Source organism: Charadrius vociferus, unplaced genomic scaffold (genome assembly GCF_000708025.1).
Source record: "Charadrius vociferus isolate BGI_N301 unplaced genomic scaffold, ASM70802v2 scaffold315, whole genome shotgun sequence".
Classification (NCBI taxonomy): domain Eukaryota; kingdom Metazoa; phylum Chordata; class Aves; order Charadriiformes; family Charadriidae; genus Charadrius; species Charadrius vociferus.
The window spans coordinates 289,976-315,321 of NW_009648453.1; the positions used below are offsets into that span (position 1 = coordinate 289,976).

The 25,346-nt window shown below is 35.9% G+C and overlaps 1 protein-coding gene across 1 annotated transcript in view; it reads right to left on the reverse strand.

Annotated features, from left to right (window-relative positions):
- Positions 1–15,679: 15,679 nt before the first annotated feature.
- CCDC141 (coiled-coil domain containing 141) overlaps positions 15,680–25,346 on the reverse strand; it is an 89,298-nt gene continuing 79,631 nt past the window's right edge. Inside the window, exons 22-25 of the mRNA XM_009885624.1 lie at positions 23,290–23,397; positions 22,544–22,633; positions 18,034–18,920; positions 15,680–15,944 (exon numbers count right to left, since the gene is read on the reverse strand). Of these exons, the coding sequence (XP_009883926.1) occupies positions 15,680–15,944; positions 18,034–18,920; positions 22,544–22,633; positions 23,290–23,397 (1,350 nt within the window). The remainder of the gene's footprint in view (positions 15,945–18,033; positions 18,921–22,543; positions 22,634–23,289; positions 23,398–25,346) is intronic.

Below are 25,346 nucleotides of genomic sequence, written 5' to 3' on the forward strand. Positions count from 1 at the left end.
TTTCTCTGTAGTTGAACATTCAAATATTCAATGAGAAATCAAACTTGGAGAAAGAACATAGGCTAGTACCTGTAAGCTTAATAAACACCGCTAGCTTAGTGATGATCTCAAAGTCAAACAAACAACAAAAAAGTTTATAAATGTGATAATTTCTAAATGACAGAAATTTGCAAACTGTCATTTTTGAAGTTATGAGATGGTCAGAAGTTGAAATTTTTCTATTTCAATCAAGTCAACATTGATGACAATAATAGAAAGTTAAAAGGAAAAAAGAATTTGCTGCATTCAAATACATAAACAAAATATATAGTATTTTTAAAATAAGTCCTTTCCCATTTATTTTTTTCAGAAGTTTTACATTTGCTTTTGATCACTATTAAATCTAATTCCATTCCAACAAAACTTTGTACCTTTTCAACTTTTTACTTTTGCTGGTGAATTCAGAAATATAACTGAACAGTGAAAGATTTCTCTCATGCTCACAAGGAAATACAAATTATTTATATTGCATGCCTTCTGTTAACAGAATGACTATGAGCCCAGTGTGATTTCGACATGTTTACTGTAACATAGTGTATCCACAATAAAAAGCAGAAGGATGACTTCAGTCTTATTATTGTGTAGCAAAGACACTGCTGGTAAAAGTGACCATTATTTCTTTCCTCCAGGATCAAACAAAAGTCAGATCCAGGTAATAACAAAGACCTTTTTTTTTTTTCAAGCAGACATACAAATTGGGGATTGTTATGAAAATTCCAGCATTTACTTCAGCCTGCTGCTCTTTTAAGTATAAAGTATATATTGCTGATGTTACTTTAGTATATGTATTACATTGTAGGCCAACAATACATTTAAGAAATAGCAGGTAATGCTCAACACAATGAAACATTGCGGTGTGGATACCAGCAACCTCTATGTATGTGATTCACTTTGATTAATTCTAATAATCCTATTGGCTCGATGAGCGGAGCTGTACCAAAGGAACAATCACTTTAGTAGGCCCACATGAAGATGCCTTGAAAGCTGAAGACTTAAGTCAGAGCTCAAAGGGAAATTCATTCTTACTTGAACACTGAAAGCTTCAAACTGCCACTTAGGCAAGTTTTTGTGCATTTTTGGAGTCACAACCTTTCCTTTTCTTCATTATTTGTCAGTCAGTAGTAGTGTACTATGTGCTGTAGCTGCACTGCTAATATAGCATAAACCCTGCTTTCTTTCCTGGTCCCTTAATCTATCTACACATGCTAATCTGCAAACTGCATACTTCCATTTTCCCTCACTCCCTTCACTTTTTGCCCCGTTCTTTCTTATATAATGTCTGTTACATTTCCTTTCATTTCATTCTGTCCCCCAACCAAATATGCAGAACCAAAAGTGTCTTGAAATAAATCATTTGGTCACTCTAAATAAAACTTCTCACTGATAAGATGCTGTCCTAAATCTTTATATAACTGAGAAAACACAACCCGAAATGTATTTAGATATTATATCCTTGGTGAATTTCCAGTTTTCTAAAGTCCACACTGGAAAAAAAAAGAAAAAATTGCTTTCCCTCCTCCCACTCACCTTCTTTCTTTAAACTTAGAAATAACTAAAAAATTCTTCTCTTAACTGTTAAACCATTAAGTCCTGACCTGAAATCAAAATGCATTGTCATGGCTTTCATCAACTCCCCTTACGAAAAACAGTACTTTGTAATAAGCGCTTTAGAACCTTAAATAAGGGCTAGAAAATGCATTATAGTCACAGGAATATCCACATCTGTGTAATGCAGCTGGCTTCTGAAAAGCTGCAGCATTTTCAGCTGCTGACATCTCTTAGCCTACCTATTATAACTGATTATGCAAGATATAGTAATCTTTTTCAATACAAACTAAAACTTGCTTGTAGAAAATTGTTTTACTTGTCATCAAAGAAGGCACTGTCAGTTGCTCCCAAAGCAGAAACGATAACTAAGACACTAAGCAATTTTTGAAACTCCTTTAGCCATTTCACGTGTTAACAACTTACTGGGAGCTGTGACTAGATTTGAATGGGTATGGAATAGATATTAGGGTTCATTGTTGATAGCTGTGACTCATATCATCTCCTTGGAAATATCTAAGGGGGAGATTTACAGACATCACTTTTCCCAGGTTTGCCTTGTATATTATTTCTTTGTATATCACCCTGCACATTTACATATGCAGAATAAGAAAGAAATAAAAACATTACATACTCAGCATGTCACCGCAGAAAGCAGGGCCCTGCTAACAAAACCTGGACCCTGAGCAAAGAATATATTTACTAACTGTTCTGCTTCCTTCCACAAAACAGTAACTAATATCATAATACTGGGGACAAATTTTAAATAACATCAAGATAGTCCTTAGAATTTGATAGATACATACGTCCTGACAAATTTTGCACTCCTTTTAATGAAGTCTTGGGTATCTATGATTGATAAAATGAAAAGAAACAAGCATACTTACTATGTTTCAGAACAGATCCGTTCCCTGGGAACACTTGGAGCAACAGCTGTGCTCCTCACTGGCAAAAGAAGGTCGCTGGGTTTTTTGCTTATCTGTTTATAAACCCCACTTTCTACCATTTTGTAAGAAAACCATAGGTAAGAACAGATATACAGATTTCTGTTTTGCCTCGTGTTACTTAGAAAAGCATTAACTTTTTTTTTTAATTTTTTTAAGTAAAGTCATCTTTTCTGAATCAAGGGGAAAAAAAGCCCAGCTCAAATATTAAAGTTCAAGTTGTTCTTAGAGGCTGACAATCAAGAGGAAAGGTAAGAAGAACCCAGTGGCTTAAACTTGTTAAGGAATCAAGATTAACAGGCATTGAATTCTGCACTTTCACTGTTACAGAATGGATTTTTAAATAGAAAATCATATATGCCATACTTACGAAATCCAGCTGATAAAATACCACATATTTAAGGGTTTTTAAAAATTTTTGGAGGGGATGTCTGCTAGGTACTTTGTCAGTCCTCTGAACGTGACTGGAGTTAGAAAGACAATACTTTCTGTAAAATCTTTAAATTTAAACAACGTGCAAAGGAGGAGCTTAGTTGTCAGAAAGGTAGTTGTATGGGATCCACAAGATGTTTGATATTTGTCTCCATTCCATTCTGGAAAAAGCTGTTTGTTAGAGACACAGGGTAAATAAGCAGAGCAGGAACCTCAGTCCTCAGCTACTATATTTATGTACACATATACACAGCCTTGTGACTTTTCTGTGGGCAGGATGCCATTGACTTTTCCATAGTGTCAAGCAAGTGATTTATGTGATCAGGTGAAGACATGTACATGATATTTTTTTCAGCTCATTTCCTCTCTATGCCTGTACTTTAATTTGGAGATAAATTTAAGTTTCTACCAGCCAACCTGCATCTTGTTGGAAACAAATGTTTAATGTTTTGGTATTATGATTTAAGCAACTCTTTAAAATGTTATTTCAGTCACCGTTTTGCACAGATGACATCTGCCTGGATGAAGCACAAAGATGCTGCACTGCTTTAAACTCCTATCTGCTCTTTGTCAGAAGTGTGAGGGCATTGCCATGGTATTCAAACCCAGTGTAGCCCTAATCAATTTTTATATAAAGAACGACAAAATATTGCACAACAGGTGGCTGCACAATCCACACGTACCTGTGGTATTGGCGAAGCCATAGTCAGTGCATTGAAGCAGAAGTCTGAGTAGCATGAATTATTTGCTAGGTAGGAATTTGAATATTTGAATCAGAAGGATCAAGCTGAAGAACAGTTATTGCCAAGTCTAACTAGTTATTCTGTTGGTTACTGTGCCAGTCAAGCAACCATCCAAAATGGGGTGTTTTCTGAACTTTTTTCGATGCTGCAAATGGATGACACTACCAAAGTCCTTCTCTTTCTCTGCAAGGAGCTTTGCAGTGAAGTGAAAAAGACACCTAGGCTCTGAATTCAAGAGATGGAGACACAAATTTCATCATGCTAATGACTGCCCTACAATCCAGAAGATTTAATTTCAGTTCATGTTTTCTTTACATCTTGAACGGATGCTGTGTGTCTTCACAAAATCTATCGTTGGGAAATCCTTGGCTAAACTAAGGACGTGTTTTGAAACTAGTGTATGTATCACTTCATAGTCCACTCCTTTGGACTATGTAATGACATGCATCAACTGGAAATGGACTGCTTTGTCACACTAATCCAGTCCTGAAAGCAGAAACAACATAGTGAAAGAATTCTCCATTATGCTGCCTTAAAAAGACTCTCTTCCCTAAAGATGTTCTTGGTACTAAGCATGCGTTAGACAAGGTTTGCTGTTATTACTAACCACTCGTTTTGATACCCAGCCTCCTCAAAATGTCTCAAAGCTGTGAGAAATAAGGTAATGAACACCGTATTTAATAAACTGAAGAATTCTGGAGTTATAAACTCATTTTAAGTCTTCGTCTGTTTGTGTTTGAATTGTCTATGTAAGCTAGTGGGAAGAACTATTGATGGAATTGATGGCATTGACAGAATTTGTAGAAGAATAAAACAGTGGGTACTGATGAATCAACAAGCAGATCTGTAATTTTAAAAGCTAGTGCCTCTTTATTCCATCATATTCTGTTAGATTTGTCCAACAAACAAGAACAAAACTACAAGACATTAAAATCACTGCGTAGCAAATACTGTGAACAGTTGAATTTTATTAATGATTTATTTATAAAGAAACCAAATACAAATTATAACCTAGATATAAATTGAATAGCACACAAAGATTAATATTCTCACCCATGGCCAATATCTACTAAAGGACACAGCAAACAACATGAACATTCTCCTGAACTGGGCATCTTGTGGTTCAGTCCATCTTCTGATCCTCTGTAGCAGGCAGGAGAAGAATAGGATCATGTTCCAAATTGAAGCTAATCTCTTGTGGCCTCTCAAGTTCAAGATACACTCCTTGAAGCCAGAGTTTCTCTTTAAACCTATTTTAAAAAGGTCAGTTAATATTGCCTATATTTTTAATGGTGGCAGCTGTAGCATTCCTTTTCATAAGCAACACTGCGGTGGTTGACATAGACTGTTCTCTGCAGTCTTGAGACAACACAAGATTAGAGATCAAATAAAGAGTGATCCTAGACAGAACACAAAATATCCTCAAACTCATCTTAGTGAGAATAACAAATAACCAATGGGCACTTTAGTTATAAAGAACAGAAGACATGAGAAAAAAGAGGAGAAATTTGACCTTTCTGTATGATCTGCATGTTTTAATTATACCAAATTCTCTACGTGCCCTAAATAAAATTGACATGATCTTGCATTTGATGTTTTTTTGCTTTGGAATATCTGCCATCTCACAGCTATACAGACACCCCACCCCCACCCCCCCCAAAAAAAAAATAGGATCAATGCTTGATCAGCTGGACATAAGAGAATGTGTGCAGGCAGCTTAAGATGAAATAGCTTGAATCAATATATGCAATAATTTTTCTTTCCTTTTACATGTTGCTCTATGCCTAGATAGACAGGCTTTGGGAACTTAAAGACAAAAGAACACATTGCTTTCTTTTTTCTGTGGCTTTTTGCTGTAGAATTCACTACGTATGAGAAGTTCAGGAAAGTATTCAGAAACTTTTAGGCAACAAACGCATTTTTATGTGACCAGTGTAAACTTAACATTTTGAGCAGACTGTGAAGGACCAGCCTGACAGTGATCCCACTTTCCCAGGTCATATTAACCATCACTTCTTTAAAGCCAGAAAACTCCTGGAGCCTCTTTTCTGTTACATTGTTCCACATGCCTTCTACAAAGCAAGCTATTTTACTGTATCATCATGAAATCAGCTTTTCACCGTAAAACAGTCTTACCAATTTCAGAGTTGTGTAATAAACATTATCAATAGAATTGTTCGGGTATTCTCTGTTGAAAACCTCCGACAGCAACTCTTATTTTTATGTGTACAGTCTCTTCCAAACCCCTACCTACATCCCTACATTACCTCATCTTATCTGATGTTTCCAGTGAAACAGTGAACTAATAGTAGAGTAAACAAGATTAGTAACAGTCACAGGGTATAAAAACTCTCTCATCCCCGAATACATTACTCAAAAGACAGGCATTTCTAGCAACATGAACTACAGCAAGCTATCAGAGCCTAAATTCAGGAGGCAAGATTTAACCTCATGCAAGAAGTCACCACAAGGACTATTGAATTCAGGTATCTCATTTAATCTTCTGAAATTGCAGAGTGGGACGTTTTGTCATCTTAATCAATTAATGAACAATGACCATTCCTGTGTTACTAGGACAGTTACGTATTTTTCTACATAAGATGCTTACCTAGTAGAAAACTTTGTTTACGTATTCTGTTATTGAAACTTCATGTTCATGTAGTTCTATCAATTTGAACTTCTGGAATATTTTGTATCTTTTAACTGTTCAATCTTACATTGATATTTACATTAAGATACTTAGATTTTTAAAAATTATTTTACTAAACTAAATACCTTCTTGCACAAACTCCATTTTTCATTGTATTACAAGGCCTTTCACCTAACAGAATTGCATATCTTTTGATGAATTAAGTGTAAAAGCCAATCACACATTATGCACTTCATTTACATTATGCAAAAATACATAGGATTAGGAAGAGTCTTTGATGTGGGCTTTGTAAATTAAGGAGTATTACCAGATGTAGCACAGAGTAAGCTGTAAGTTACCTTACTGGAAGATGCTTAGCCGCTGGTCTTTGATCTCGCACACGTGTGTTGTGGGCTTGTCCTAGCTCAGTTGCAGTGACATTAATTTCTTCTGAAAAGTATCCATCTTCCCATTCTGATTTAGTCTGAGTTACAGTGGAAACTTCTGGGGTTTTATTTCTTTCTGGAACAAAATATGTACATTAAGTAAGTGGAAACAAGGTGCTCATTTAATATGGCAACAACGTACCTAAAAGCATGCAGCTGGCAGGATGAATCACCTATCACTGTTACGAAAGCAGAACAGTGTGCCTTTCCAATTTCATTGCTGGCAACACAGATATATTTCCCAGTATCGGCAAGGACTACATTTCTTTTTAAAAGGTAATAGGTATCTCCTAATTTCTCAACCTGTAAAACAATACAATTTACATAGGAGATCATTAGTAGCATAACCCAATATTTATTATCCTTCTCCCAAGAAATATTTCAAGAACATTAAAACATACACTGATGTCTCCAGATACCACTTGGATATCATCCTTTGTCCAGCAGACATCTGGTTTGGGCTTTCCATGTATTGTACAATGCAGGATTAAATCCTCTCCTTCTTGTAGAGTTGTATGTCCAAATTTTTGTATGAAGTTTGGCTGTTTTCCTTGTACTGAAAAAAAATTATTCACTGTATTTTCATAGGCACACCTAAAGAAGCTGAAGAAAAAAATCTATTCTCATAATTATAAAGTTCACCATATTGCATGACAAAGAGCCTTTATTGATGCCTGGAACTCAGGACAACTTGTTTGCAAGGCAGTTTGTAGGCAAACATCATTTATCTACATAATATAAAGTTTGTTGAAACACATGGATATTAAGCCCCAAGAATTCCATGCATGAGCACGGTGATATTAGTTCCATGGTAATGCTAAAGAATCATGTTCTTTGTGTAGGTAGTAGGCAAGTCTACGTGGATTATTGTTGTGTCAGTGAAGATGGAAGAGTAAACATTCTGAACAAATTGGAAGTAACAAAGTCAAGAGAGCAAACTTTTGCATTTAATTCAGTGTTATACATGACACTCTTTCTTCACTTTTTTCTGTATTGTTCTAGTCGAAAAAATGTTACTGAAAAAATAAAACAAGATTGGTCTACATTTGTAACAATGATGAAGGTCAGAATGTGACCTCTGTACCACTTTGATCAAGACCATTATTTTGGCCATCATCAATGCTGAAACCATGTACGACTAGATCATCCAGTAAAAATCTGATTCAGATCAAGGATGGGAGAATAACTGTATTTTTATTGCAATATCCAGAGCACATGGGATTGAGTTTGTGCTGGCTTCATGCCAACTGTGGGAGGACAGGGGACACCTGAGCCAGTACAAGGCCTGGCTAATACAAATTAACCCATCAAAATTGTTTGAAGAAATTTTAGTCATCAGTCTCAGTTGTACTGAATCAAAGCATTGCTTCATGTGACATGTAACTTAATGAGCTGTAAAGCTGGATTTACTGCATCACTGTACTGCTACAAGAGCTTCCACTTATATTCCACCTCCAGCACCATAGTAAAAAAGACAACCTCAGAACTCAGACTGAGTATTGTTGACACAGGGAATCCAAAGCAGTGAATGTTAACACACAGAAACACACACAAAGACACATACTACAAAAAAAATTAACATTTTGCATTCCTATCACATAAAGAATGCCTTCATGTTCTTTGCTATAAATCGTACGTGTCCACAATATTTACCAAAAGTAATCACTGGCCTTCTCAGAAATGGAAAGTTACTGAAATACGTGATAAATAACAGAGCTTGAAACTGCTCTCAACTATGCCAGCATTACTCCACTGTTTTAGGATGAAAATGTTTGCTTTATTCTATCGTGAAACAAAAATCAACATATCTCACAAAGGTGCACAGCAACTTCTAAACCCAAATATATTGAGCCCACGGCTATTTTTGCCAATGTGGGACTGTCACCTTGCTGAGGCAGCCATTTTTACCCACTGTATTAATAAATCCTCTACTTAGGTGAGCTCTTACTTGCAATAAGCTTTCAAGCTTAGCTGCTTTTACATTCTTCCCATGTGCTGTAGGACATAGGCCACAATATGGAGAAGTATGAGTTTTATTCTCTCATATCCTCACTAACGTAAGGTCTATATTAGCCAGTCTCAGCAGCTCAAACCATTTCTTAACTGTTGAAAATTAGCATGTGCAAACTGCCACCACATTGCATTGCGTGCACCTGAAGCACAGACATTTGGGGCCTGCAAGTTCGCTTCAAGCAAGAGAACCAAGCTTACACCCCTGCCTCCTCTTTGCAGGCAGCTGGCAAAGTCACAAACAGTGCACGATTAGCTTGTATTCCAGCGGAAAACATTAAGTGGGCATCAGCCACTCCTTGTGATATTTTTGGCTGAACACCATTATTTGTGTGGTTTGTATTACCTTGTGAAGTCAGGCTGAATCTCATACCAGGATGGTTTTTACCATTTAAAAAAAATAATAAAAAAAATCTGAGTGGAATGGTGATAACAATCAGACCCCATCTTGATTTTGTATCAGTAAGACAGCAGAACATAAAAACTAAAATGACCAGTTTCTATGTGCAAAGAAAACCATGAAGAGACAGCTACTACAACTCTTTCAGGCACAGGCTAGATCTCAACAGGGAAACAAAGTCTGCTGTAAAAGAAATGTTTATCCTCTGACAGCAACTTTCAGGTAGTCAATGGTACTGCAGTCCCATTCTGATGGCTTCAGATAAGAAGTCTACCAAATATTAAATATTACATAAGTTATTTGTAGGAACCAGTAGAGTTCTACTGCAAACCAAGGAACCAGCAAGGAAATCTCAGCAGTTTGGAGCAATGCAAAAAGTGCAGGTAGTGAGATGGCCTGCACCTGGCTTTATCACACAGCTTTCACCCCTGCCCCAAGTCTCTCTCTCACACACGGGTAGTACCAGGTCAAGCCAAAATTGTTTTCAACAGCCATTTTTCATTACTTTGCTTCAAAGTTGTTCTTAATCTCTTTACTCTGGGCACGTAATTTCCAATCTCTGATGTCTTGAAATGTGATACTAACAAGTTTATCAGCTTCCCCTTATATCTTATCTAAAAATTTAGGCTAGTCTGAGATTCACAGTATACTGCTCAGAGACTTTGTATTCGCTCAGCATTACTCTAAATTAAGACACTGCACTTTATTGTTTAGAGATTTTGCCTCAGTCAAGCTCCTAACACAATCAGACGGAATTTAATTAAGGAATACCAAGTGGATCTCATGAACCAATTGATCTGAAATATCCATAATCCAGAGCTCCAGTCTCCTTGAATACCACGGTGTAGCCTCATTAAAGTAAGTCTGAGAAGTAATTTTTAAAGACACAGCTCCTCTAAGCCACCAAAGATACACATACACAGAAATTACTAGCTTACCCTAGCAAGGTCTCCAGAGAAAGGTCCAAAAATAGGCCTACCTTACCAGCCATTTGAGAGGAAGCCAACTTCTCCATTGCAGCTCCAGCCACATCTGATCCAAAGCCAAACAGGGGAATGCCTCATCCTCCCTTTGCCTACTGACTCACACATGGCCCCTCAGACAGGCTGTTTATTTTGAAAAATGAAAATAATTAATCCCCCCCCCCCCTAATTTATTCACCTTGTGTAAATACCCCTTCACACAAATCCACATCTTGTAGTCAGGCAATCCCATTCACCACCTTCTTTCTTAATGGGTGTCTATATGGAGAAGGAGGAATGGAGGTTAGGTTAGTAATATGCCTAAGTATAATATCGTTGTTGTAAGGCTAGAGAGATTGAGATTTAAATCTGCTATTTAAGAGAGCAATCAGGAAGACATACACATTTTGGGGTCTTGAAGTAACTGTAGGTTCAAAAGTGTGACTGGGATGAGGGGAACTCAACACTGTAAAACAATAAAGTAGCAGAACCAAACCAATACAGCATACCTAAATGTATTCCTTGCTTCTACAGTATGGTTAATAGGAGGAGGAAGGGAAGCATGCACAACATGACCTATTAAAAAAAAAAAAAAAGGCGGGGAGGAGGGAAGCATTACTTTGAAATTACTGCTGAAACAGAACAAGTGTGGTTTTCTTCCAGAGAAATATTAGCATATCATGAGACTACATCACTGTCTCACTGTCTCTCTTCTTTTTAACATTATCTGGAGTATTTAAACCCAGACTGCCAACACAGCAGTAATCAGCATTGATTACACCTTTGTTTACAAAGCAAAAAATTAAAACCAGGAGACTTTGAGTATTCTGCTGTGTATCTGGTACCTCTAATCTCTCTTTTTTTCAATCTCGTTTCTTGCAGCAAGTAAAAATATGGCTGGCATCCACATACCCATTAAAAACTGTACATTTAGAACTATTCCTGATTGAAAGTAGATAAAGTACCATACTCACAAAATCAAGTTTTGTTAATCGAAAATTCACAGAAATGTTCAAATTCTCAGAGGAAAGGTTTAATGAAGAAAGGGATTACTTGCTTCTACAATGATTTATTAAGATCTACAAATGTGCTAATGCAATTTCTGGCTTTGTATTTATACTTTTTTGCATTTATTAATTATAACGTTTGACTATGCAAAAAATTACAACATTCTCAGAAGTGACAAGGTGTTTATTTTGACCTTTTATTATTTCACAGTGTCTGTTATATAGCAGTAGCATGAATGTCATACTTGTGTATACTTTTGAAAATAATAGTGTACTTAGATTTTTAAAGTTGGATTAATTTGCATCTCACTTTCTTCTCACAAGTCAAACTTGAAAGATCTTATTTAACATTTAAATAGGAACTCAATTCCAGGATTTATTCCAGTAGTAGAAAGCTTACTTTTCACAGATAACACATTTGATTAAAAATGAAAGTGGGTGCATTGACACAGGAGCAGATCATAAGCCACTTCAGTTGCTTTTGAACTGAATAGCAAAACTGAGGGTCATTTTCATTCCTTAGAAACGCAGCTGGCTTCCCTGGGTGACAGGTAATCTACTGGGATCTTCCATATAAGCTTTAGACCCATAAAATTTTAATCAGGGTGTACAAAGAACCCTGCATTAATCTACCCTTCCCTGGTGGAATAATTTTATTTTGTCTTGGCATAGTTGGAGGCAAGATCACCCTTGACATCTTTTTTTCTTTGAGGCTCTGTTGAAATCTGGGCTACCTAATTTGTCAGTTACAACAGGCATTTATGGTTCAAGCTAGAAAATTAGTGTTAAGCTCACCAAGCGTGGCATTTCACTGCCATTCTGGTTTTGTAGTTTTGTGGGCAGAGGGCAGCTTTCCTTTAGTGACTTTCTAGATACAAGTGGCTTCCAAATGTCCTTCTCCAGCCAATAAAATTGAGCAAAGTTGCTGTTTCAACACCAAATCATAGCAGTGAACAGTTAGAGTGGCATCTTGTCAATGCAGCTTCCTCATCTGGAAAGCCTTCCTGGAGCATATAATACCAAATCAACTCTCAAATAACGATGCCTTGAAAAAAGTCCATTAGGATAAGCTACTTTATGTTTTGTTCAGCACATGAACTATCAATAGCAATTTCAAAATATGATGAAAAAAGAGAAAAATAGATAAGGTAAATAAAACTTCAACAATTTCATGAACTATTTAAACCATAATTCAGAAGAAAAAGGATCAACATTGTATCAATTTTAAATATTTTCTGCTAAGGGGTCAAAACATAGGTATACTCAATTAGATATATGCAGCATAATGCATACTCAGAATTTTACTAACAGTAGAATATGATTGTTCTCATAGGCATACGCAGTGCAGTTCTGTAAATGTTGGAATAAAATTTGCTCTGTTTCTGAGACTTCTCTAACTCCTCCCCTCTTAAAGGAAAGATGACAGTCCTCCTTGTTATCCTTGGAACTGGGAATATAAGCCAAACCCCAATAAAAGGCTACATCACTAGCCCGCTTCTAAATAATATTAATAAAGAGATGGAATAAATCCCACTTGGATTCAAAGCTGCATCTCTTACTCTCACACCACTTTGTAAATTGACCTTGTATTCTGGCTGTCAAATGTCAGGCAAAGTAGGTAACTGATGTCTTTCCCACTTGTTCTAAAGATTATTAAATGAAGTTAACAGAAACTGATTTAATCCAAATATGTATGAGGGAAACGGTCTGCTTGCCTGCTCCCTTGTAATGCCCTAGGAGCCTGGATGTACACCAGGAAGTGTTACAAGGGAGGGGAAAGAATTTGTTCCCTTAATCTGCATACATTCAGCCAGAAGTTTTGTGTCTCTCTGTTGCCTTTTTAAGTTGTAGAGCTGATTATCATAAATAGTGAGCGGTCTTTCTGTGAGTGCAAGCAAGTAATAAGATCCAACTACAAGCCTAGATCCAAACTCCTAGATCCAATTCCTGCTCTATGACATGATGAAAAATTCACAGTTTTTTCTCCTGCTTTGATAGAACTACAAGTGAGTTTGGGACAATTTTTTCCAAGCACGGCTGGAATTCTAGCCTAGTCTTGCCTTCTGAAGGACAGAGACTCACCTCACAGTGTTATTTTGCTCAACAAATGGCTCTCCTCCAACCAAAAAGATCAAATGCATGTCTCTGAACTCCCATACTGACCATATAAAAAAGACAGAACAATGACCGTTCTAGCACTGAACTTTCCATAGTTTTCAAGATGAAGGATCCACAAGTTAAAACAGAGAACAGCTTTAAGCCCAGCATCTGTAGAGCGACAAAGACTCTTTCTGTCACAAGCCTTATGACAGTTAATGCTTAGTTTAAAGGCCTAATTCTGGGAGAGGCAAGGCAGAAGAGGAAATAGAACATCTCTACTTTCACTCCTGGTGTCTTTTTGTGTGAATATACTTAGCCTCAATAGTAAAGGAAAAGATGTCTGAAAAACTGACCTGAGTATTTATATAAAGTTACATAGAAAAGCAGAAAACAAGTCAAAAGAACATCCATGATTACTTTTAATTTTTGAATGATGGCAACTCTCAGGAAAAAAAGAGGATATAAGGGCAGCTGTCACCTAAAAGACTCATTTTCACATAGAAATTGAATGTTATGAACAGCATAAAGTTATCAAGCATTGGCAGCTCTGCAGCAGACAAAACCTTACAGCATGTAGGAGAGGCATTTTGGTTTGTTCTTACCACAATATTGCTTAATATGCCTTTTAGGCAAGTCAGCTTGCTCACATAGGTTCTTTGCTGTCTGTGTATAACAACCATAAAGTCACAAGTGCACAAAAAAGTAAACTGAATTTTACTTCTATGAAAATTGAAACATTCAAAATCACACTAATTATTAAAAGTAGCTTTATTGTGAAATGGAAAGTACAGATTAGGAAAATAGGTGATTTTTATACCTGAGAGAATTATTATGGATCAACATCTTTGTGAGATGACTGAACTTAGAAAGGTTGTTCATTAAGGGTAATACCAATTTTAGTTAGAATTTACTTTGTTCTCCCATCTGCCCACCACAACCTCCTCCCGCTCCCTCTCATATTGCTGTGAGGTTGCATTCCCTTGAGAACTTCTCCTGTTTCAAAGTTACAGGAATTTTAATGAAGTTGCAGTCGCTGGGCCAAAATATCTAAATGTCAGTCTTCAATCTCACTGATCCCCAGCAATTTGCAATATCTGTTCTGCTCATAGCATGCTACACAGTAAAAGGCATACTTCATTTCAGCAAATTATGCAAACGAAAGTAAATAATTCCTCTCTATAATTTTTTCACACCAACACAGTTATAATACGAAAGCTGCAAATCAAAGTTGTAGGAAAAATCGTGTAGCTGTTTGTCAATTGTTTTTACAGTAGAAACACAAGTACTGGAGCTAAAAAATGAAGTTACATTTGGGGATTTATAAATGAAATCTTCTAACACAGTTATGTCATTGTTATCGAATATTTAAATAAATTACTACTTTAATAAAAAATAATGTTGGTGGTATTCCTTGTCAACAATGAAATGTTGTATGACATTATGTAGGTGAACATTGTTCTGGTTTGGATTTACTGCTTTGAAGTTACAGAATTCTATTTGACTGAAATACAAAAAAATTTTTTTGGTGTTAATACACTTTTGAGTATTTCCCCAATTTGTTTGATTCTGTTTGAAATCAGTATTTTAAAAATTTTTAAACATCCACAAATGCTTACTTCAGAAATTAATATCTTTCCTGTCTTATACCAAACATTTGGTGGATTATTAGAAATATTTATATCTTTAATTATATAAGAAGGCAGAAAAAGTATCACAAGCATTTACCGAAGTAGATTGATATGTTGGAACGTCTTATTTTGTAAACTTTTGGTGGGTTTGGTCTACTGTATGCTAGGTGCCACTTACACAAGTCCTGATGATTCTGGGTCAAATCTTTGTAGTGCAGGTGATCACAACTTTATTTGAACTACTGCAATTTCATTTGTGGAGACTATCTGCTGGGCTGAGACAGTTCTAAATCTGATCTATGCCAGTGTAATCATGAATGGTACGATTGACTTACTAAAAAGTTTTATCCTACAAACAAAATTTTTTAAAAAGCTTATGAAAAAAATGTGGTTGGGAATAATATACTCAATGTTTAAAAAAATACTTCAATACCCTTCACACCCCCTCCCAAAAAAGATATATTATAAAATATATATTGACCTCGGCACTCTACCTGGGCGTATCTTGACATTTAATACCTATAATAATTAAAATTGTTTCCAATACTTTGCAATGCCTACATTTTTAGAAAGTGAAATTCTGCCTCACATTCTAGAAAAGCTTTGTAACCTTTTTATCTCATCATCACTATAAGAAAGTAAAATAAGCACATAATACTAGTATTAAAGAAACAAACAATACATCAAGTGTAACACAAAAGTGGTTTGGTACAGATTGTGAAAGATGCAGAAGAAAATAAATTTAATGTTGTCTTAGCTTGTGAGAATTAAGTCCAGTGCAGTCAATATAGTACCTATTTTGTGAATAGCCAGTATATTAGTGATATGCTAATATAGATGACACACAGCATTATCCAGTCTATTCTTGTAATAGTTGGCCTGTTACCTTTGACGTCGAGAATGGCACTTGATGAGATAGTGCCGTTCAAATTTTTAGCCCGAACAACATAGAGGCCAGCATCTTTATCACACACCTTCTGAATGAACAAAGTATGCTTTGTCTCCTTTTGTAAAAGCTTTAAGTGCTCATCTGCAGTCAGTTTCTGGCCCTTCTTGTACCTGAAGCAGAGAGTCAGTTTTCAAGTCAGATTTATATCACTGTATGCCAAGCAGAACTTCGCAAATTCAGACAAGCTCTATAACACTACATTGACAGCAAGAGATAGAGCTCACCACTGTGCTTTCATTCCTCAGTTTTAAAGTTATATGTAAATATGGATGAATATTTAAACAATTCAAATTGTTAGATAATACATTCTTAATACTAGAAAACGTGGTTCTGAAAATGGTTTTCAATGGACAAGTCACAGTTATCTCACTGCAGTATTGGAGAGAGTAGCACGAAGGCCTGGACCCTCAGTTTTGTGCTGAAACATTTTCGCTAGAAACGTGTTGAGTCAATCTGCATTCAACCCATGAATAGGCTCTTAAGATGCATAAGCAATGTACAAACTTTCTCAACTTGTGTCTTAAGTACAAGGGACAGCCAAGCACCTGTTCCTCCCAGGCCACTTAACATCTACTTAGTTCGCATCATAGGATCATAGAATGGCTTAGGTTGGAAGGGACCTTAAAGATTATCTAGTTCCAACCCCCTTGCCATGCACAGGGACACCTTCCACTAGACCAGGTTGCTCAAAGCCCCATCCAGCCTGGCCATCATCAAACAAGACAGAACAATGCATCAGGAGTTATCTCAGAGAACTGGTGTCATACTCTAAAACTTGAGGATCCGTCACCAGATATTGGTATTGACTCCTGATTTACGTATTGGAAGTGAAAGAAAATTCTGTCTCTTCTTGCCTCATGATGTTTCAGCATAAGCTACGTTGAACATAACACAAACACACATGTGTTTTTCCACATGTATACCCAAAAATGTCTACATCAGTACAAAATACAAAATAAATGGCATTGGTAAACTTTTAATTAGAGAAACCCCACCTTTTTTCTGTTTTCATAAATTTCAAAATTTGCAAAATTATTTCAGTTGATTTTTTTTAAAGACCATATATCAATAGTGTATATATTTTTGAGCTAAATTAATGCTTTCTTACAATAAAATAAAAATGAAAGTACCTCTTGTTTCCCCAAAAGTACTCCTCAAAGTGTAGAATAGCCAGACTTTGAACAAAGTAACTTTATTGATACCAACACAGTATAGCACCACGGTTGCAGTGCCCAATATTTTTCTCAGTGCCATAGAAGAAAGATCAGCTTACTAAAAGCTTATAGTTTGCCTAATTTTTTACATGTGTAATTGTAATCTTAACAACAAAAGGTTTCCAGTAAGAGGCATATATAACTTTAATACATTAAAAGAAAGGCTTCCGTTGTGAAAGTCTGATGGAATAAGTGAAGAAATGGCAAATGAGGTAAAATTATAGGAAAATATACCAACACAGAAGACCACAACCAAATTCTTGAAACCCTGCTCCTCTTTCTGTCCCTATTCCGTTTGGCACAGAACTTCTAAAAAATGGTCTTAAAAGAGGGTTATATTACATCATCTGTATTTCTCACAAATGCAATATAAAGCAATGTAATTAGGCAAACAACAATTCAGAGAGAGATAGAGAGTGCACATAAAAATATAATATATAAAACTGGTTCTCTTAGTGTAGACGTTTAAGAGGTATTTTTAACCTGTAACCTCTCTACAGTTTTTGACAACTGACTCTCACATATATAAATGTGTGTCTCTGTATACATAGTGGCTATATAAATATTTGAGCATGCATGCATGTGTATGTGCCTGTCCATCCATATATAGTGCCAAGATCCTGAGAAAATAGAGGTGACTTTACTTACAGTAAATCTGGAGTGTACATTTGTTTTAAAAAATTATTGAACAAGTGGAATGTCATATTCCAGAATATAAAAAACTACATGATGTATTTGCTTAAAAACATTGGATATGCTTGCAGTAGCTTGGTGCTCTCATTATTCGTAACATTAGGTACAGAGAGATTATTTCAAGTTGGTTAATTGTCAAAAGCAATTTTGAAGGTGGGAATCATGCAGAAGTGTGGAGTGGAAAGGATACAAGCTATTTATTCTAGTCTATCGATTAATTAATTTGGTTGTAAGTGGTTGAAGGTGCTTTGCTGATAGGTTTATTTACTACTTCTCATTATAAGCTACCCACCATGTCAGTGTAGGCTCCGGGAATCCCGTTACTTCTACTTCCAAAGTTACCGGAGAACCTTCCATGACGGTTTTGTTAGACAGTAGCTGGGAGAAGTTAGGCGCCTGTCCAGTTAGGCTGGCCATGCTGTTCTTTTCTGATGAACTTTTAATCTCTTCTCGGGTGACCATCTGCCTCTGACAGCTTCTGGTGGCGTCTGATTGAAACACGAAACCTGAGAATGCATCAGGCAGAGCATGCAGCCTGTTCTGCATTTTAGTAGAGTTATTCAAGTCATGCAATTGTTCTTGTGTTTCTGCCATGCTGTTATGAAGTTCAAGGTGTTGCAAATGTGTTTTGCACACTTCACTCATCATGCTATATACTGGTTTGGCATCTGTAGTGCAGAAAGCAGAGCTAGCTTCAGATATTCCTTGTAAGCTACAAATCAAAGGAGATACTGCTCTGACTTTTGGACCAGAATCTGTTGAAGGGAAACAAAACTTATCAAACTGATCTGATGGGCTTTCCATTCTATTATTTGTAGCATCAGCATAAGCAGAATTTGTTAAGAGATCAGATGCTTCTGTCACTTTTTTAATACTCGTGGTTTTCTGCATTTGCAAGCTATAGGAACTGACATGCAGACTACGAGAACTACAACAGCACTGCTCTTCTAGCTCTGTTTCAGAATGTAAAAGGTTGGATTCTGGTGTCTCAGAAAGCGGTGGCAAAGAGATATCGTCAGGTGATATACACTCATATTCATCTCCGGAGGGTATTTCTTCTGCCAGGAATTCAGTCTGTAAACTATCCTCTTTGGCTGAAGATGACAGCTCTGTATCCTGTGAAACAAGATCCTCACCAGCTGGACAGATAAGTGGAATATCAGCCAATTTATTCCTCTCCTTAAATTAGGAGAGGAAAGAAGAGAAGGCAAAGAAGAAGAAAAAGAAAAACAGAGAGAGAATGAGTTATTCTATGCATCCCTTTTTCACGCAGAAGCTAGCAACATTATTTGAAACATATCTTCTAATTAAGCTTAATGTATTCTGAGAACCAGGAGGAAATACATGGAAAAGGATAATTCATCAGAAAATTTTGCAGCAGCTAACTTGAATTTCAAAATATTTGGATAGATTCTAGCAGATATTATTAAAATTATATATAAGCATTTATTATAAGAGTAAAAGTAAAAGAAAAAGTACTTCTTTCTATAAACAAAGGACAGCCTGTGGATTTCCTGTAGGTGCTGTTTATAAGAGCATTTGCAAGGGGAAGGTGGAGGAGGAGGTGGCCTAATTACATCTAAATGGGAAACAATTACATAGCAATAAAGATATATTAACAGCCAAGTTATTGGACTTTGATTCTTTGAGAAAGAGTCACCAGTTTTGTTCAAGAGTTACAGGATTAAACAAACATCTTTAAGATATTTTCTAGGCGTTTTATATTTCCCTCATTTTTTGCCAAGTGTTTCAAGATCTTGTCCAAACATTAACAGAATAAAATGTTAAAATTATTTTTATATTACCTTGAATCCAGAATTAAAAAAAAAATCCTCTCATCATCCAAAAAGAATTGGATGTGGCATGACTGCAATAATTTTAATCTCAAAGCATCAAAGACATCATCTGATTTATTAATTACTTTTCTGCCTCTTGATTTTTATAGAAATATGTAATCACATATTCAGGCTTATTTCATGTACACAATGTTTTCTTATGCTATTGTCTCACTGTTGAGCTTTATACAAAAATATCACCACGCAATGTTTCTATCGCCTATAAACTGTTCGCTCAAATCAGTGGGGTGATACGCCGGATGTCGTTGCTTTCCAAACCAGGTCTCTTTGGCAGTATCCAGTACAAAAGTGCAGTGGCATATTCGTGTTTTATTGCTCTATATATAACGTAATAATCAGTGCACAAAATTAACAAAATACAAGTAAAAAGAAGTAATAGAACCTCACATGTGCCCTGGTCCTGTAAATAAGGTAGTTTTAATACAGTTGTTTTTCCAAGTTAATACATTTGTTATTTGAAAGCCATGTGATTCATGGCAGATCCATGAATGAATGACTGGAAGAAAGCTGGGATTTTACCATGTCTATTCAGCTGTAAGACAAAGTTCAAGTTTGGGTATTAAATGTGCTTTCCACAAGCATCCCCTGATGAACTCTGACCCCCAAAGTACCTTTCAGTACGAATGTGTCATGGATATAAACATGATAAGTTACAACTGACTTTCTGATTTGGTGAAATGTGTCAATTTCTCCCCTTTCCAATTGCTCAAAAAACAATAAATACTGATTTAATTCTTCCTTCTGCACTTACTTAATTTTTTTATTGGGGTTCTTACTAATTGTAAACTATTCCTAAGAAATTGTTATTTTTAGGGATTAATTCCAATACACTTATACATTTTTCTAGTGTTTCCAAATTTGACTGTCTGCAAATTTAACACCCAGCTCTTTTAACTTCATCAGCATTGTTCTAAGTTACTCTCTCAGTTTTAAGCCTGACCAAATTTGCAAGTCTTTCTTAAAAGACATTTTAATAGGCACTTCAGTAGTAAATGCTGGCTGTTTTTGTCTGACTTGCATTAACAAATTTAATAAACCAAATCTGATTAAATATTAAGAAGTTGAAAAAATCTTTAGAATGTTAAATTCTGAGCAGAGGTATTTAAAAATAAAGGTAAAAAATTCTGAATTGTCAGTCTCTTCCATCTGAATGAAATCAATGGTCCAGATTCAGTCTGTCTGTTGAGGAGTCTACGCACATGTACACCCAGTGGTGTACATTTGGGCAGCTACAGGAAGACCACGACAACGTAGGAATCTTCCAATGACTAATGTAGGATCTTAGTGCAGGGATGTGTTGTCAGTTTCATGATCACCTCATCTGCAGATCACAGAATTGAGCAGAATTGTTTAAGACATTGCTGGAAAATGTCCCTGAGGAAAATGCTGGGGAAAAGAATGCCAGGTGGGCAGTGAGTGAGCAAGCTGTAAGACAGGCTTTGGTAACATGAGGACTTTCAGCCCTGGTGTGTCGCCTGGGGTCAAAGATGCATGAGGATGAATATGCCATGAGAAGGTCTAGGCCACCTTTTAGAGGGTGATATTTATTACTGAAGCAAATTAATACTGCAAAATTAGCTTGCAGAGTATAGACAAAATTAGAGATTGCTGTCCCAGTAGGCAAAGGCCTGGGGATAGGCCAGGCCCTTCTTCAGAACGGATGGAAATGGAAGACATAAAACCCTAGTGAGAAGAACCTGCTACTTCTTTAAGTGAAGTATGGAGTGGTGAAAAGGGTGGAGGTGTCATAGCTGCCATACTTCACATCTGATATTTGCTGTTTCGCATACCCTTGACTTCTCCCCTTGGCAGCTGAGGCACAGTCTGATGAGGACTGACAAAGCTGTGGCCTAGCAAAATTGCAAATAAATCTATGGACATTTGCTGGGTGAGGTGATTCTCCTGAAGGTGGCTCTTTGCAACAGTCACAAAATCGTGAGTGAAATCTGGGGTCCAAGTCAGTGGTGAAACTCCCATTGACTCGGAATGGAGGTAACAAAATTAATTAGTCTCAGTTTTGGCTCATCAGCAGATTACAGGGCGTTCTGTATTGAACTGAAGAGAACACTAATATTAGTCACATTTCTACAAAACATCACAATTTAGTGTCTTGTAGTATTGGTCTGCTGCAAAATGAAAATTTTAGAGTTCTAAATAAATTACCAACGTATCTTACCTTTCTGAAGACTTACATATACTACCACCCACTCCAATTTACGAGAATATTTCACATAATTAATTATTTACATTTACATCCAGGATCCCAAGGCTTCAAAATGTTCTTTAAGGTAAAGGGATTAATCTCATTAATCTCATAATTGCCTGTATTTCTACGGCTACATTTATTCATTGACAATTTAGAACCTTTCGTATTGATTTACTGTATATCCATGAATAAAACACGCCTGTCTGCTAGGATTTTTATCATTCTAAATGCATACCCAGCCTTTCACTATGTAATTTCCTTTTGTGTGTTGTTCTCAACATGCGATCCATACTTTGGCACTTATTTATGATCTCTGCTGCACGGAATTTTGGCAACTGAAATGTAACTTAAGTGTTTTGAGGTGAGGGTGAAGACAACTATTTGACGTTGAGTTCTGTTATTTATTTGATATATAATGTTGTACCAACAGTGCAGCAGATTATCTCTGACATGATGTCATACTGAACTGCTGACAGCTGCAGTTGTGTTCCATCATGTTTCTGCCATGACTGCTTTCCTGTTATTCACATGGTTGCAAAACTGAAGCAATCATGTGCCTGTTTTGCACTGGGTTTTTGTAATACTGTAAATGAGCAGACAATCAAAGCCCACCAATCTATAATAATGTCCATCACTTTTGAGAAGCAACAATTTAAGGAGTAAAATTCCTTTAAGAGTACACAACAATGTCCATCAATTTGATTTTTAAAAAAATAAAAGTCAGCATGAACAGCAGATACCTGTTTAGTGTTGGTAGGAGATAGAGTATTGTTTCTCTTCTCAGTAACGCATTCTGAATTTGTAAGCAATTTACCTGATGCCATCTGAAAGAAAAATGTTTAGCAACCACTTTTTTTGTGTGGTGAGAACTTTAGTGATTCAACACAGAACCATAATGTGCACCATTACTTAGTTCAAATTCTGAGCTATCAGGCTTCTCTAATAGTGTATTACTTATAAATCAAATGCTTCCATAGGTTGTCTCTAGGGTTTATATGAATATTAGGGCTCTGGGAAATACAGCAGTCTCCCTCTATTACTTCCTATATTCCCTTAAGTCATATTATAAAGCAGAGAACAGAATGTGTTCTCCCTTGAGGAAGGAGGAATCGTCACAAAGAAGATGTCTGCATTAAGAATACTGTGGCAATAGGACCAAAGGAAAATTGGTAATAAGTTATGAAAATAAGATTCTTTTAGAAAAGAAAAAGAGATACATAGGCAAACAAAAAGCAGGCTAAAAAAAATTAAAATTCATAGGGAGGAATATGTGGATTGGATAGAAGGCAAAGGGGTAACTAAAAAAAAAAACTGAAAGAGAAATGACCAAGACTACACTGATAGCACTCATCTTAATGGAGTTTTCAAGACTGCAAAACAAAAAAAAAAAAACAACCCAAAAAAAGAAAAACCAAATCTTTCCAGCAATACACAAAACCTCTTAAGAAACAGAATTCCAGTTTAAAAAAAAATAAATCTAACCAACCTCCTGCTTTTGTTCCTCCACCTCGTCTTTAATAACAGCCTCACATGCTTCTTGACCATTTCTTTCTTCCTTTTGAACAGCAACCAACTCTTCAGAAAACTCATCTTTCTGCCATATGAAAATAAAACTAAGTAAGCTTATACACAATAGAAGGTAGCCATCGTTAGCTATACACTGAATTTTACTCTGTACAACAGAGTAGAAAAAAATAAGCGAAATCTTATCTAAAACCTGTCATCAGCACAGGTGTAAATTCCTTACAGCAAAAATATGCAGCAAAACCTTATTTATTCATTCCTGGACAAACAAAGACAGCATTTTTCAAAGCTGAGGAGATCTTTTCTGAGGCAAGGGAATTATAGGACACCAAAGAATGAAGATCTCAAGTGGCTGGTCAAGAATCTGAGCAATATTAACCACTTTGTACTGACCATAAGTAAGGGAAAATAAAGGATTAAGCAAGTGACACTACTTGGAAAAAAGAGGATAAACAACAAATCCAGAAAAAAAAATAATCAGGATTTTAGGAAAACAGTTCTAGAGAAGAAACAAACATTTGTGAGTCTCTAGAATGTTCAAATTTCTCTAAAAAGTGCAAAGGGAAGAATACATTCTAAGCCTAAAACATAAACAGCCAGAATTTGCACTTGCTCTTGTTCCCCTTCCTCCTTCAACTTCCCATCTGGACAGTCCATAACCACTCAATGTAGTTAACTGCTCAGCTACTTTACCATTCTTTTTGGCTAACACTTATTTCTAGCTTGAGCCTCAAATACTGCACAACTGGTTACAGAGTACTTACATAACAGAAATCTGGGCAACCATATTGTATTTTATGAATACTTGATGAATCCTTTAAAATTGTCATGGAAGAAAGCTACAGATTTCAAAGAATATCACAGTGGCACAATGTAAGGAAAACTAAAAGTTTTATAGTTACAGTTCTGTATATTTCACATCTTTAGCTGTCCAGCCAAAAGTTACTGTCCTAAAAAAGTTCTTCTAAGAAAGTGCTGCATTTTTAATTTTCCATTCTAGCATTAAACAAGTAAAAAATTCTGTGTGATCTGTTCAATCTTTTTTTTTTTCTGAAGAAAAAGTGGTCTTTAATTTTGCACTTGAAAAATCCAAGAGTTGTTTTCTTCTGACATTCAACAGCCACGTAAAATCAAGAAAGATTGTGCAATACAACTTTTTCCCTTAATTTGTTATGCTTTAAAAATGATAGGAAGTGAAACTGAATTCATAGTCATGGTATTCCATACTCATGACACTCCATACTCATGGCACCTGTTGGTGTAGATAATTTGCCGAATGATGTGTTCTTCATAAGATACAGACATCGACTACTGAGATATTCTGGAAATGTTCAATAAGAATATTATTTTTAAAATCTCAGAAAACTACCTATTATAAAAAATAACAACTTTAATTTGAAAAAAGTTGCAGAACTACTCTCTATTGCAGAAAATTAATTTTTATAATATTCTTTTTGACTGACTTTTACTAAGAATTATCTAAATTGAAGGTTAATGTAATCAATAAACAGCTTATGAATGGGTTTATGTGGAAAAAAGTGTTCTCCAAAAAACTCTGTTAAAGAAAGATAACTTTACGATTAGCAAAATTAGTGAAAGTAAAATAACACAATTATTTTGAAATTCCTCTTCTCTTGAAAAGATCCATCTTATGTTGAGCTAGCAAACAAGATCAAAGGTTCAAGCCCTGTTCTGACAGAACCCAGGACTACTGTCCTGCGCACAATAGCATTTGTGTAATACATGGACTGGGAGGAAAACTTTGAAAACCTCATTGACATTAATATTGAAGTTTCTTTATGGCCACAGTGGAAGGCAAAGCCTTTTTTTCCATTCATCTATTACTTTTGGAACTCATTTGTACTTTTGTCCTCTCTTGCTGTTTTTAAGTGTATTAGTGGATAATTTGAGTGTTCATCAGTTTTTATAGTCTAATTCCATTAAAGAAAAGTGAAACAACATTCGACAAAAACAACAAGAGCATGATAATTAAGCATCTTAACTCTTCCAACTTCACAG